Source organism: Aulonocara stuartgranti (assembly GCF_965226115.1).
Source record: "Aulonocara stuartgranti genome assembly, chromosome: 22".
NCBI classification, from domain to species: domain Eukaryota; kingdom Metazoa; phylum Chordata; class Actinopteri; order Cichliformes; family Cichlidae; genus Aulonocara; species Aulonocara stuartgranti.
The window spans coordinates 2,597,124-2,612,813 of NC_138957.1; the positions used below are offsets into that span (position 1 = coordinate 2,597,124).

Consider the following 15,690-nt stretch of genomic DNA (forward strand, 5'->3'; position numbering starts at 1 on the left):
AGCAAACCCCAGTGGGACTGAGACCTTAATATCTCAGAATACTGAACATTATGATCAATGCAACACCTACAGGGCATGAAACTGTGGCATGCTATATATAATAGCTGTGTAACTCTGATGCAATGAATCCTCATCTGGAAAGGAACTGGCAATAAGGTTATTAGTCAGCTGGTGCATAGCAGCACAGAGCAGTGCCCTCTGGTGTTGGGAAGCACAGCACAAAGAAGAATGAGTCACAAAGAGTCAGAGCTCTGTTGTGCTTTTAACCTTCACTGGTAACGACTTCATCAGTTTCTTCACAAATAGAATTTTAACTGTTAGAAAAAACAATACTCATAACGGTCTCACAGAAATTACATTATGTACAGCTATTTTCAGTGTCATTGATACTGGGAGGTCTCCTTCCAAGTCTAGAGCGGGGCATCACTGAGCTGCTGGACAATCTAAGGTGCAACCTAGCAGTGTTGGGGTGGACCAAAAGATAATATCCCAGAAGGGTTTAGGTCAGAAGAGCATGGTGGCCTGTCAATGGTATTAATTCCTTATCCTCCAGGAACTGCCTGCATAGAGGCATTTGAGGTATTGTCATGCACCAGGAGGAATCTAGAACTGACTCCACTGGTGGAGCTCTGAGATTGCCCATCCTGTTCTTCCTTGCACAGAGAATCTCCTCCATGCTCTTGAGACTGTGCTGGCAGACATGGAGGGGCTGAACTTCCTGTGCAACCTTTGTAGAGTCCATGTATTGCCTGTGTCAGTATTGCCAAAAAAAAAAGAAGGAAAAAATAGAATAGAATAGAATAGAATAGAATAGAATAGCCATGTTATTGCACACGTACAGCAAAATTGTGGATTCACCTCACAAACTGTGGATGGAATACAAATATAAATAGCTGAACAGCAAGAATAAATTTCAGAGAAGAGTAGTATGTACAACAAGTGGAATACATACATCAGGAAGACGTCTATCCCAGGAGCCTATCCCAGCTAATAGGGCGAGAGGCAGGTCGCCGATCTGTAGCAGGGCCAACACAGACAACCCACATTCACACCTATGAACCTCTTTCTAAAAAAAATATTAATGTAGGGCAGATGAACATCCATTGATATCAGGTAACTATAAAAGATATATGGCAGAGTAACTTTGTAATTAAGATGAATTTAGTAGACACAATTACGATATCAGCCAATAAATGAGTGTAGGTAGATTTCTTCTACATATTCGTATGCATCAGACAAGTGGACTGGACTGGTTCTTATACAGCGCTTTTCTACTCTTCTGAGCACTCAAAGCGCCTTACACAACTTGTGCATTCACCCATTCGCACATTTTTCTAGGTGCTTTCTAGGTAACATTCACACACACTCATACTCCGATGGATACATCAGAGAGCAATTTGGGGTTAGTATCTTGCTCAAGGATATTTGGCATGCAGACTGGAGGAAGCCAGGAATTGAACCACCAGCCTTCCGATCAGTAGATGACCCGCTCTACCACCTGAGCTACAGCCACCCCAACAAGTCAATATGCAACTCAAATGCTGCTGATTAATGCAATGGTTCAAATAAGTAAAAAGAAAACTGGGGCACCATCGGGAAAGGGGTCGGTGTTCAAGCCCCTTCCACCCCCACCCTCTGCACGTGTCTGGACAAATGTATGACAGACACACACATCATCGAAAACTAAACACATTTTCTATATAAATTCAGTTAATTTTGGTTAGTTTTGTGAAAGCTCATTCTAGTTTTAGTTAGTTTTCCTTTTTTTTTTTTTTTTTTACAAAGTCTCTTTTTTTTTTTCTACATCCATCATCCATCCAACAAAAATGCTTTTTTACTTCTAGTGTTTGTTATTTGGTTAGTTTTTGTTAACGATAACAACCTTGCATTGGACTAGGTCTAAGTAGAGTCCTTCTGTGAGTGGCCTGATCCAGGAGCAGGTGGAAGGGGGGATTTGAAGGAGGCCCAGTTTGGTGATGAGGATGTTTGGGATTGTGTTGCTGAACGCTAAGCTGTAGTCCACGGAGAGCATCCTCATCTCAAGATGGCTCAGTGCTCTGTGAAGGGTGATAGTAATGGCATCCTCTGTGGACTGATTTGCTTGTTCAGCAAACTGGTGGGGGTTGAACGAGGAGGGAGGCAGGCAGTCTCTGGTGTGCTGAGAAACACTTCATGACTACAGACATGAGAGCTATAGGTCTGTAGTCACTGAGACTGTCTATTCCAGTATTTGGGGGATGGGAATGATGGTGCAGGCCCTCAGACAAGTAGGAACAGTGGCACGAGTCAGGGAGAGGTTGGACAGCCTGATGATGAAAACCCATGTCAGTGATCTCCTCCTGTAAAACAGGTGTAATCAGGAGGAATACGATTAGAAATGAGTATATCAGAGGTAAAGTTCAAACTGAGCAGTTTGGAGACAAAGAGAGGCAAAGATGGAATATCTTGGAATGAGAACAAAAAGATCCAAGAGGGAAAATTGTAGATTTACACAAGATGAGGAGGTTCGCCTTGACCTATTTCCAAACAGCTGCAGATTGCAAACTTAAAAAATCTTTTTGTTGATGTTGAATAACTGTTGAATGGCAGTCTATAAATCACATCAATAACTTAAGCCAGCCTAGATCTCAGCTTGAAGTACTTTTTGAACTTTCTAGCAAGAAAGAAAATTAGATGTGACAGGAGTGACTCAAACGGACAAACTCTTGCTCTGGGGCCCAGCTCTGTTTCACTCACCCAGAGCATCACAGGGCAGTGGTGGTTGTAACACTATGAGAAAGAAAATGACTGCTTTCTATCTTACCCGCTATTCCCAAAATATTAACAATAGAACCACCAGTAGTCCATGATAAAGTGACTGGATTGCTCATCCACCAGCTTTTGCCACATTAGCACTCAAGGGCATGTCGTCTACTGCCTACCGAGCAACGCTATTAAAGGACACACCTTTGGCTAAGCAATTTGTATGTGCATGAGTTCTGCTGTGACACAACTATGATGACTCATCAGCCTGACGACCTTGCAGACAGCCATCTGCAGCTGATGGAGCAGAGGTCAACTGACAATCAGGACTCACTATGCCGTCTGTCATGTGTTGTAGAAGTCACATGACTGTGGGTATATGCAAAAATACATGGATTATCACCCTCAGCACCACTTACTGAACAGATAGCTGAGTACTTTCTAATCACTTTACAAGGCTTTGAGTGCTCAGGTAGAGTAGAAAAGCCTTATATAAGAACTATATAAGTCCATTTACCATTTTAATGAGCTAGTTTGTTTTTAAACTATGTCTTAAAGCCTTTTGGCATAGATTAACACTGTGTCTTTGTGCTTGTCTGTGTCTCTATAGCACTGCGGCCAGTGGACAGTAAGCTTTGTCTGGGTATTCCTCCAAACACCACCCAACTCTGCCACATAAGCTGTCCTGTTGATTGTGAGGTATCTTCGTGGCGCACGTGGGGACCCTGCACATATGAAAATTGTCAAGACCAGGTAGCCAAGAAAGGTAAGAGATACTGTTAGGGTTACAATAGTATATTGTGTCATAAAGTGACTAATCAAAGGAGTTCTGTAGGGTTTACTTTCCTGAAATCTCCCTTTAAAAATTGCATACCCCTTCATCTGCCCTACGGTTGTTATTGTGCCCCAATAAAACAAATAAGCCAACAAAATTTGCAGTGCATTGACTTTTACCCAGATTTACAATGTACAAAACATTCTACCTTCATATTCTGTAGTATTTTACTGTGTTTTTGATTGTGTATTGCAAATGTTAAACTTGATGTTGACAATAAAGTCAAAATCAATTACAGAAGCCATACAGTTGGAATGGGTCTCTGACTGCTGTCGTGGGGATGTTAGTCCATCAGTAGAGTTGACACAGTCACTGCTTCATCTCTAGTTATCCCTGGAACAGCAGTGTCCACCATGACTCTGCCTTAATGAAGAACATCAAATTAAAAGGATGACTAGAAATTGTTGAAATGGATCCTTCTGGCTTTATTTACTTTTATCGTGTGTCACTGTCAGTCCATTCCCTCCCTTGAGATACTTTGTCAGACCTTTTTTGCAGCTGTCGTCCTGAGTATAACCTGTGCACTTCAGAAATTATCTGGCAACTTCAATTTGCAGTCAAGTCATCAATAAACATTAGTGAGTTGGTTTCACATGTCCATGCCATGTGGTAATTTTTGAATCATGAGGCGTTCCTTTCCTTATCTTTGCTTTTCTCTTCCTTCTTGTGATTCAATTTAATCTTGTTTTCATATGTTTTTATTTTTGTTTGGTTTGTTTGTTTTCAGAACTATTTTTTTCAGAACTGTTTTCTCTTAACATCTAATCTTGTGTTCCTGTTGTTGGGTTTTACCAGGGGTGCGAAATTTTACTGTAAAGCCAATGATTTTCCTTCATGAAGGCATTTCATTCAGAAAGGTGTGTCTTGATTGTAGATTTGAAAAATGACCTCATTAAGAGTGTTCTTAACCAAGGAAAGTATTTTGTGATCAGCCACTTTATTCGTCTCCTGTGTCCTTCCAATGTCACTGAGCTGGATAAAGAATACATCAAATTGCTGACTTGGCCACTCCTAAAGTATTTTCTATCTCTCTCATAGGTTTATTTCAATTTTTCATGAATGACTTGCATCAAGATCTCTTTGGACCTCATGTTGACATTTCCAGTGAACAGCCACTAAATAGTTCAACACTTGAATTGAACTTCAGGTCATTTGTGACTGACTAAATGACTGAATAAAGAAACTGCTTTTCAGTCAGTTTTGAATGTTGGACGTCTGAAAATATGGGACTATGTATAAAAGTGCATCTAAGGAATTTTGTTAAACCTTTTAAAACTGAAAGTCTTCACTGCACACACATCTTTTCCCAGTAAAATCTACCGGGGTACAGTACAGTGTCAAAACAGTAAAAAAAAGTGTCAGATTTATATCAAAGTAAGTGTTCAACAGCAAACTGAGCACTTGTTTTCTATGTCACATTTCACTTTCTGAATTCCACAAGAGGGAGGTTGCCATCATGTTTTACTATATAGACAGCCTATGACATCCTTGACCAAGTCCCAAGCTATGTGTCCTCAATTTATGCAGTCAGCAGTGTTCAAGAATAAGACATGTGACCTGGATAAAACTGCAGTGCTATCATCTTAATTAATGTTAATTAGCCACAGCTGACTGAATTTAGTAGATGACAGTTGCCTTTTCAAAATGTGAAATGGTTTTAGGACACAATGAATAATGCAAAATTAAAAATAAACAGAGCCAAAATCTTCATGTCAAAACAAAGATTCATAACCTATCACATAGCCTTCACTCCTGCCTTTCAGTTATTGCATCCATGATACACTCTGCAGATAGCAAGTCAGTGATGACTGAGAGTATAGCATTCAGTCCTCATCTTCGTTTATACAACCCTAATCCCCACCTCAACTCTTGCCGATCAAAAAATTTCCCAAATTAATTTTTCTCTTCAGGCATTAGTCATGTGCAACATATAACAGACAATCAATGCAGGACTACATAAACTGCAAGTGTGCAAAAATTGCAAAAGAAACAGAACAATACAGGCACAAGACAGCGCAGACACAAACATGCAATAGAAAAGCGCAACAATGACAGTAGGTTGTGCAGAAAGTAACTTGATATATGAAGGTGTGTGTGTGTGTGTTAGTCCAGTGTGTTCAGGAGTCTGGCGGCTTGGGCGAAGAAACTGTTTCGCGGTCTGGCAGTGAGCGCCTGGTACCTGCCAGAAGGCAGCAGATTGAAGCTTGTGTGTGAGGGGTTTTCCACAATGCTGGTGGCTTTGTGGAAGTAGCGGGTGTGATGGATATATGCATTGCATTATTCATCATGCAAAGTTCTTTGAATCTTTGTTAATTTAACTCCTAATCCATCCAATTTTATTTATAAAACACTTTAAAATACCAGGCACAGGACAAAAGTGCCGTACAGAGAATAGGTCAAAAACAATAGAATAACAGAAAACAGCAAATATAAATAAATAAAACACACAATACATAAAAATTAAAACAGCCCTATATTTAAAAAAACAAGATAAAACCGCATAGAATCAACTAAAAACAACGAAAATAAAACTAAAAATCTCTAAAGGGAGACCGTTCCACAGTTTTGGAGCTGCTCCAGCAAAAGCATGATCTCAGTCACTTGTGCTACATGTAACAATGGACTGTTAAAAGCAATATTTCAATAAAAAACATCTGGTGAAAAAATATGCTACAGTTGTACACAAGCTTACACACAGGGGTAGCCATGGTTTATTAGTTTGAGATCATGTAGCTCATTAGATTTCTGTTGTTCCCCCAAAGGCTTTAAATTGAGGAAGAGGAGAATCATCAATGAACCAACAGGTGGGACAGGAAACTGCCCCCACCTGGTGGAGGCCATACCATGTGAAGACCCGAGCTGCTACGACTGGCTGGTGGTTAAACTGGAGGACTGCATCCCAGATAATGAGGAGAAGTGTGGACCAGGAATCCAGATCCCTCAGGTCCAGTGTGTCAATAGTGACGGTGAGTATATGTGAACATATTTATCCTAGTCCGAGGTTTAGGAGTAGCTGGTCTCTGAAGTGCTTGGAGATTGCCTTTAAGTTTTGGTTCCAAGCAAAAGCTACTGTGGTGTTTTGACACTTTCCATAAATTATCTATCACTCTGCTAGCAAAACATCCCCAGGGTACTATCTTCATACTGTAGAAAACTCAAAACACTGATGATTTTCTGTAGTCAGGTCTCTCTGAGTAGACAGAAGATAATGTTTACAGAAGGTGTAATTCACACAGAGTCACGTGACAATTATGCTTAAAATTGTCTACTTTAAAAATACTTTATGTAATTTTGGCACACTATGTGCCATCACCACAGAAACAGTGCCAGTGGAAAGTCAGGGGCATTTCTCCACTGTCACTGAGTTTTCCTGTTGCCCTCTGTGCAGGTATGGATGACAGGTGACCTGCGGTCCCACTCGCACTGGCTTTATCACACAGTTGTCTTTCAGTTGGCACTGACATTTCACACTAGGCATGTCACACAGATAGAAGCACAATAAGGAGTAAGATGTGAGCATGAGTGAATTTTATCTTGATAATGGAAAATTGGACAGTGGCTTATAAATTTGTTGATAGACATCCACTCATCATGATGCACGTGCCTTTAAAGCTGCTGTGAAAGCTCGCCTAAGGGTGGGTGATAATGTGTTATGTACATCATACTTTAGGAGGCTGTGTGGCACCTGTGCTGGGATGTTTCTTACACCTTTTAGGATGATTATTTATTTCTAAGTAGTCCATCGATGATTTTATCGTAGTCTGCCGTCCCATTCACATCTCTGTGTGTTTTTCACAATCAAAAGATAGCATCATTTTAGAAATGCATATGTTTAAAGTAAAAGTCTCAGTGGTTTAGAATTGTTTGGCAATGAGACACACTACATCGATGATGTAAATGAATCATTTTTTTAGGTTGTAGTCAGTGTGATGTAGGTCAGTCTTTTCACTTTGACTGATGCAGAGATTCTTGTCCTCTATCCTGGTTAATCTCAATATGCTCCTTGCCCAACACTGTATTTAGTGTATTTAATGTAGATTTCCCTATTGTTTGTGCTGTTATGACCAATTTCATCAAGTTCTAGTGTGAGTGTATAGCTACTTTGCCTCAGGGATTTTCCTCTCACTTACACAGACATAAGGATTCAATGATTCAAGGAGCTTTCTTGTCATTTGCATCACATGTTTACATGAGGTGAACAAAATTATGTACACACGGTCCCGGAGCGAAAAGAAAAAAGAAAGAGAATAACGAAGAAACAGAATTTTTTTTTCAAAAGTAATAAATAAATAGTTTGGGGGGGGGGGGGGTTAAGAAAACAGAATAACAAGTAATAAAATAATACGATAAATAGAGTGCAACAACCTGAGTACCAGTATGGAGTTTGGATATAGAATGTAGGTATAACTACTTTAGCAGCAAAAGGCCTTGATGACCAGCAGTGATAAAGTGATGGTGTCAGTAAGTGTCAGTAGTGGTTAAGGTGCTGCAATATCAGTTTTTCTCCATTTATGCATTGAGAAGTCTCACAGCTTCTGGAATTAAGCTGCTTCTCAGTCTGGTAGTTTTGCAGTTTTGCATTTTATGCTCGTCAGCTTCTTGCCTGAGGAGGCAGAATCTTGGGATTCTGAGTTTGTGGTCTATTGTTGTTGTAGTCGAACTGTGTCATGGTCCTGGGTTGTTAGACCCAGTGTTTTGTGTTTATTATCGGTGGCATCTTATGTTTCGGGTTAATTCTTGTTTTCTTAGTTCTTCGGGTTTTGGTTCTGGTGTTTAGTGTTTTATTGTTCCTACCTGTGTTCTTCTCCCCTGTGCTCTGTTCATGTCCCGGAGTTTGTGGTGCAAAACAGTTTGTGAGTTTCCTGTTTTACTTTGAAGGTCTGTGTCTCGTTATGCCATTAGTTTCAGCTGTCTCCACCCCTGCGTGTCATTTCCTCATTACCTGGTGTGTATTTATAGTGTGTGTTTGCCTCTGTTTGTCCTTGCACCGTCTGTGTAACTTGGTGAATATCTGTGTCTCTCTGCGCTTCATTCTCCACTCCTCATCCCCTATGTCACCTCCTTATGTTTTTTCCTGCATGTTGTTCTGTGAGTTATGGTTTCGGGTTTTGTTTGTTACTAGTTAAATACAAAATGCTGTTTCTAAAAGAAGGTGTTTATTATTAAGGGGATGACATGACCCTGTGTGAAAAAGGGATTGCCCCTAAATCTAATTTCATTACCTGGGCCCATGTCCTGTATGTTTTAGGTTTGACAGTGTTTTTAGTAGATAAAGGTGAATGGCTTAAACATGAATTGAGCTCTGGTTTGGGGAAGGCCTCGGAGGGGACTGATAGCAGCTCCTACAGATAAGAACCAGAAGGGGTGTGTTTGTAGGCATGGTCCCGAACCTGAAATACAGATATTTTATCTCCAAAACTGGTTTGGCCACCCTTAGCAGCAACAACTCCAGTCAAGATTTGCAATAACTGGCAATGAATCTTTTACAGCGCTGTGGATGAATTCTGTCCCACTCGTCTTTGCAGAATTGGTGTAATTCAGCCATGTTGGAGGGTTGAGCATGAATCGCTCATCCCAGAGCATCTCAGTCAGATTCAGGTCAGGACTTTGACTAAGTCACTCCTGAGTCTTCATTTTGTTTTTCTTTAGCCATTCAGAGGTGGACTTGCAGGTGTGTTTTGGATCAGAACCCAAGTGTGCTTCAGCTTGTAGTCACAAACACATGGCTGGACATTCTCTTTCCATAGACAGTAGAAGTTATGGTTCCATTACCACAGAAAGTGTACCAGGCAGTGAAACAGCCTCAGACCATCACATTATCACCACCATATTTTACTGTTGGTATGATGCTCCGTTTCTGAAATGCTGTGTTGCTTTTACACCAGACGTAACGGGACACGAACCTTTCAAAAAGTTTGACTTTTGTCTCATCAGTCCAAAGAGTATTTTCCCAAAAGACTTAGGGATTGTCAAGATCTTTTCTAGCAAAACTGAGACGAGCCTTTTTGTTCTTTTTACTCAGCAGTGTTTTTCGTCTTGGAACTCGCCATGCAGGCTGTTGATGCCCAGTCTCTTTCTTATGGTGGAGTTATGAACACTGACCTTAACTGAGGCAAGTGAGGCTTGCAGTCCTTTGGATGTTGTTCTGTGGTCTTTTGTGACCTCTTGAATGAGTCATCGCTACTCTCTTGGGCTAAATTTGATCGGCCGGCAATTCCAGGGAAAGTTCGCCACTTTTGCCATGACTCTCCTCTGTGGTTCTCTGGAGTCTTACAGCTTTAGAACATAGCATTACAATCTTTTAAACACACACATAGAGAAAGAGATAGTATAAACAGAGCAAGTTGCTGTAGAACAAAACAAATTTAAAAGTCAAAACTGTAGAATTAAAGGGTGGATGGACAAGCAGAAGAAGAAGGCCTTCGTGTCCTGCACAGCCAATACTGGCTAACTCTGGAGGCTGAGGCTGGGGCCTGACCGCCCTCAGCCTTGAAACTGGAATGGATGTAGTGTGCTTAGTCTCTGCTCATGTTCAATCTCTAGTGGATAGGGAATCACTCTCTGGCTTGGGCCCAGTGTTGGCTTATCCAGGCAGCCCTTGTCCTAGCCATAGGAATTGGGTGCGGTCCCGATGTTGACTGATCCAGGTGGAAAGACTGATGATGTGCTGGGTGGTGACTGCTGCTGTTGCAGTGTCAAGGCATTTGTGCCGAGCTGCTGCAGCGACAAGGCTTGGGTGTAGGACTGCCAGTGCTGCAACAATGACGATGGGCATCGACAAGGCCCACACTTCCACTTTAAGGACAGCACAGTCTCAGGCAGGTAGCTAGCAATCGCTGTGACAAGTGGGTGGCTTGCTGCCTGTGTGCTAAACCCACCAACTCTAATTATAGGTGAGGAGTGGTGATGTGCACCAGGCAGTTGGGAGACATGGCGTACCCCACCACCACACTTTCCATTGGGGGACTTATGGTCAGGCGAGTCCCTCCGCAGAAACACTCATGCTATGTGATGAACTATTTGCCGCTCGTAAAATTCCTTGTCTGCTCGGTCCTTTATCTGGTTGTGTTATTCTGTTATGGCAGGGGTCCCCAATCCCAGTCCACGAGGGCCGGTGTCCCTGCAGGTCTTATGTGCACCCCTGATTATACACAGGCTGGAGATGAACCAGGGGAGGGAGAGGTGATGAGCTGTATGCCTCCTTGGTGTTGGCATACAATAAGTCCAATGTTTTATTGTCTCTGGTGTGGCAGGTGACGTACTGGGTGAAGGTGGGGAGAGTGGACGACAGGGAGATGTGATTTAAGCCTCCAGAGAGCAGGAAAAGGGCCTAAGGGTGCTGTGTTTGGAGTCTGCTGGTTACAGTGTGCAGGACCTCACAGGCTGCTGCAGCGTTAGCAGAGGGCGGGGCATGCACAGCTATCATAATGACGTGTGGAAACTCTCGCGGTAGATAGTACGATCTCATGCTAACCGCTAGCAGCTTAATAATAATAAATCATAATAATACATTTTATTTGGTCACCTTACAAAGAACAAAATTAATAAAAGGAGCAATAGTCATAAAATATATAAAATAAGTTAAAATGGCAAAACAGAGCTTGACAACAGATAAAATCAGCATTAAAGCGAATAAGCCAGTTTAAACAGATGTGTTTTGAGCTGTGTCTTAAATATGGAAAGGGAGTCAATATTTCTTATGGCTGGAGGAAGAGAGTTCCAGAGCCGAGGAGCAGAGCGACTGAAAGCTCTGTTCCCCATAGCAACAAGGCGTGAGGATGGAACAGTAAGATGAATAGCAGATGATGATCTGAGAGGGCGGGAAACAGTGAGCAGGTCACACAAATATGAAGGAGCAGATTTATGGATACACAAGTAAGATTTTAAAATTTATCCTGGCTTCTACGGGCAACCAGTGAAGCTGCTGAAGAACTGGGGTAATATGAGCTCTTAACGGAGTGCAAGTTATGACCTGAGCTGCAGAATTTTGAAGAAGTTGGAGTTTATGAAGGGACCTTTTAGGGAGACCAAATAGGAGGTCAGCTTAGCATCTCTTTGATAGATAAATGCCCAGCGTTACACCATCTATCGTTCACAAACACAGCCAGGCCCCCTCCTCTCTTCATACCACTCTCTGTTGTTCTGTTGGCCCGGATCAGATGGAATGTTTACGTGTGAGTCCGGAGTTAGCGCGGTTAGTCACGACTCTGTGAAGCACATCACGCTGCACTCCCTGTAGCTCCTCTGATGTCGGGTTAGAGCCGGCAGTTCATCCACTTTATTGGGGAGAGATCTCACTTTCCCCATAATACCCGATGGAATCACTGGCCGGTACCTCCTAACCTTACTGCGATGCTTGATCCCCGCCCGAGTGCCGCGTCTCTTCCTCCTCACCTCGCGGGGGATGTTGGCTCGCTCGGCGGTAGGCAGAACAGTGGAGACCCCGAGGGCTAACACCTCCACGCACTCTCCGGACACAGATACCGTAAAAAATATGATAAAAAACACAATTGTCCATAAAATTCGGAGGTCGAATGTGGAGTAGTACAGTCCACAATATAAAAACAAGAACACGAAACAACAAAGAAAGAGAAAAAAGGACTCGGTCAGGCCGGAGCTACTAATACTGGCTGCCAGCTCGGAGTGGCGCCAGAAATTATCTATTGTTGCTGTTTATTTCAGTTTTTTAATTTAAGGCAATAAAACTGTGATGCAAAAGAATTTACAATGTTGGTCATTAGTTACATTAGTTACCACATTAGAAAGTGCAATTTTCCCTTTAGTCATTTTGGCAGTCCCACCAAGAAAAGCAACATTTCACACTCACAGCCTTTATTTTAAAGTGACTTTTTGAAGGAAATTTGATGTTGCTTTCTTAGCCCTGTTTAATTTAATGAATGTTATTATTATCTTTTAACTTTATAACACATTTTAAATTTGGCACAGTACCTTAATTCTCTTTGTATTCACCCAGGTGAACATGTGGATCGACAACTCTGCCAGGATGCCATCCTTCCTATGCCATTTATCTGCGAGGTGCCTTGCCCTAAGGACTGTGCCTTGAGCCCCTGGAGCTCCTGGTCTCTCTGCTCCCACACCTGCTCTGGAAAGAACACAGAGGGCAAACAGACCAGAACTCGTTCCATCCTCGCCTATAATGCAGGAGAAGGTAGGAACTGTATAAGGAGAGCAAAGCAGCATTGCAGCACTCATGAAGTTACAGTATAGGTAAAGGTAATTCTATTAAAAATGAATATGTGCCTCTCACCTGAGCTCCTCTGTGTACGCTGGGTCTTTCAGCAATGACATCAGCATATTTAATCAATGCAAATGTTTAACTTAATAGTACAGAAGTCCAATTTACACCTTTAAGAATACAGGGGTAGGTTGAAATTGGATGCTTAATAATAAGTCTTATTTTTACAGCATGTTTTTCATTTTCCATTAAGGACAAGAGAAAGCAATGTGAAATTTAACATTTGAACATAATTGAACGACATTTGAAAACGTTTAACCAAATCAACTTTAAACATAATCTAAATGTCAATCTAAATATCGCATCAAGTGAAAATCTTGATGGAGGCTTTTATTTTCAACATCAAGGATTATTGATGTAAAGTTGTAAAGGGTTATTCAGCAAATTTATTCACATATGCTTTTACCATTGTTTCTACAATAAGTTGTCTTATGGCACATATGCTTTGTGATCATAAATTTCTCAAGTATTCAGATCCATCATGTTTTGGGTTTATCAAGACTACGTATTCTGCCCACAACATCAGCAACAAGTCCAAGTTAAACTTGCAAACCACGTCTTTGTACAGACTGTATACACATAAAGTGCTCACTTACCTAGCATTATCATTATCATTATCATTAGCACATACACACTATGTGTATATACACATACAGTGATGAAATATTGCGCAAATGTCATAGACGTACACATCTTTTGAAAACTATAAACCAGATTATGGTGCAGTTTGTTTCGTTAAAGTGACTGTATTTTAAATTTGTGTCTTTGCACGTACTTCCGTTTGGATAACAATTTTTCATTGACCATTAATCATCCCAAATCTCAGCTGCATGTCACTGGATATGGATGACATATGCATGGGCCAGATGCTGACTGGTTGACAAGTGGGTCAGAATAGGGAACGAAGCAACTGTGGAGTTTACCAGGAACAGAAGAAGAGAGAAAAAATACAGCATGAAAACCATTGTTTTAAACACTCAGTTTTGTTGGTTAGCCCACTACCTTCCATCATATTCTGGGCACCTTCTGCTGGCTTTGTCTTGGCCGGTGATTGTTTTCAGACCCCTCCAGAATGTCCTTGCATTATTCCCTTAAGCCACTCCTCCAATTTTCTCTTGTAGGTGTCACTTCCTTTCTCTTTGTCTAGCACATTCACTGTTTTTGGCAGCTTGGGGATGGCCTGCCTGCCTCCATAGAGCCGTATTGCCACAGTGAGGCAGTGTTCAAAATATTTGGTACAGCGAGTCTGTGGGCCACTCTTTCGTCTGCTGCTGTTGGCCCATCGCCAGCTGCAGATAAGAGCGTTATAACTTACAAAGACCTGAAGTGAAAAAGAGTGTTAAAAACAATGAAAGTATCAACTGTCACTTCCTTCACTTTCCTTATTGCTGCCCACCTGTCAACCAGTCAGCATCTTCCAAGATGAAAATCTGACCCGAGGTGGCATTCCAGTAGAAATTCCTTCCTTTTGCCAGTCTCCTTTGCTTTTTGAGTCCAGAACGAATTAATTCACCCACTTCTCTGAGAAGCACAACACAGCAAAATCTCCAGTGTTAAATTAACACTAGAGAGTGTCTATATTGGTCCACACCTCTGAGTGTTAAATACAACACTGTTGAGTGTTAAAAATGGCTAACACTGAGCAGTGCTGATTTTCTAACACTGGAAAATAACTCAAAATGTTAGAAATATTCCAGTGTTAGAAAATCAGCACTGCTCAGTGTTAGCCATTGTTAATCTTCAAAACTGACTAGGTTACTTTTAAACATATAACACTGTCAAAAGTGTTAATTTAACACTCAACAGTGTTGTATTTAACACTCAGAGGTGTGGACCCATATAGACACTCTCCAGTGTTAATTTAACACTGGAGATTTTGCTGTGACGATGCGAAATATGTCTTGTGCGGACTGGTTAATGTTGTTAGCTCTTCCATCTTATCGGACAGAGATCTTAGATTTCTCGTAATGACATATGATATGGAAGGTTTTCCCAAGACTTCACTCTAGCTCTGCAGCCTGTCTTTCTTCTCCTTACTTTCATGTGGAGCTCCAGAATATAAAACAGTAGTTACTGTGTCAATGGAGCCATTGCTGAATGGCTCCTTCCATAATCAGATTTGGGTAAGTGGAAATATAGCAAGTAAGCTACTGAAGCTTAAATGTTTTAATACATCAACTGCTGGAGATAAAAGGTTTTTAAGAATTCTCCTCAACCTCTGATGCTTGATATGGAAGGACCACATCAGTGCTGATCAGTTCAGCACTGGAGCACCAGATGTTAAAGTATGGTTCAGGATTCAGTTTAGGGATTTTGCAGCCTGCAGATGCAGCCTCTGCGAAGATTGAATCTGCAGTGTACCGTATTTCCTTTTTACAATGTGTTCCTCCACTACATGCTTCACTCTGATGGACTGAGATCACGTGTATTGCTGGAGCGATCTGAACTTCACCAAGTGATTTAAGTGGTACTTTCTGGGAGTCAACTCTAACACGGGATTTAGTGGGGTGGGTCTCAGTTAAATCAGGTAGTAACTTGGCTGTGGAAGGCAAAAGATTTGTGGATGACTCACTGATTTGGGCCATAATGTCCTTGAGAACATAATCCCTGCCAATTACCTTAGCTAGGTTTTTAAGTTTAGGGAGGATGGAATGGGTACTACTATATCAACTGCCTGTCTATGCAGTTTAGAGGTTTGCTCATCTACTAATATGATCCTATTAGTGGAGCGAAACCTTTTAAGAAAATCTGTAATTTCTCCCACTTTCTTATCATCTATAGCAATACCATTGATCATCACAGCATTAGAGATTTTAAATGGAGAGTTGTTGTTTTTTTTTCAACAATATCCAACTTT

General features: G+C 41.4%; 1 protein-coding gene across 1 annotated transcript in view; it reads left to right on the top strand.

The window, feature by feature from the left end:
* LOC309698623 (thrombospondin type-1 domain-containing protein 7A-like) overlaps positions 1 to 15,690 on the top strand; it is a 180,982-nt gene that overhangs the window by 79,796 nt on the left and 85,496 nt on the right. Inside the window, exons 5-7 of the mRNA XM_082521193.1 lie at positions 3,353 to 3,508; positions 6,340 to 6,543; positions 12,552 to 12,746. Of these exons, the coding sequence (XP_082377319.1) occupies positions 3,353 to 3,508; positions 6,340 to 6,543; positions 12,552 to 12,746 (555 nt within the window). The remainder of the gene's footprint in view (positions 1 to 3,352; positions 3,509 to 6,339; positions 6,544 to 12,551; positions 12,747 to 15,690) is intronic.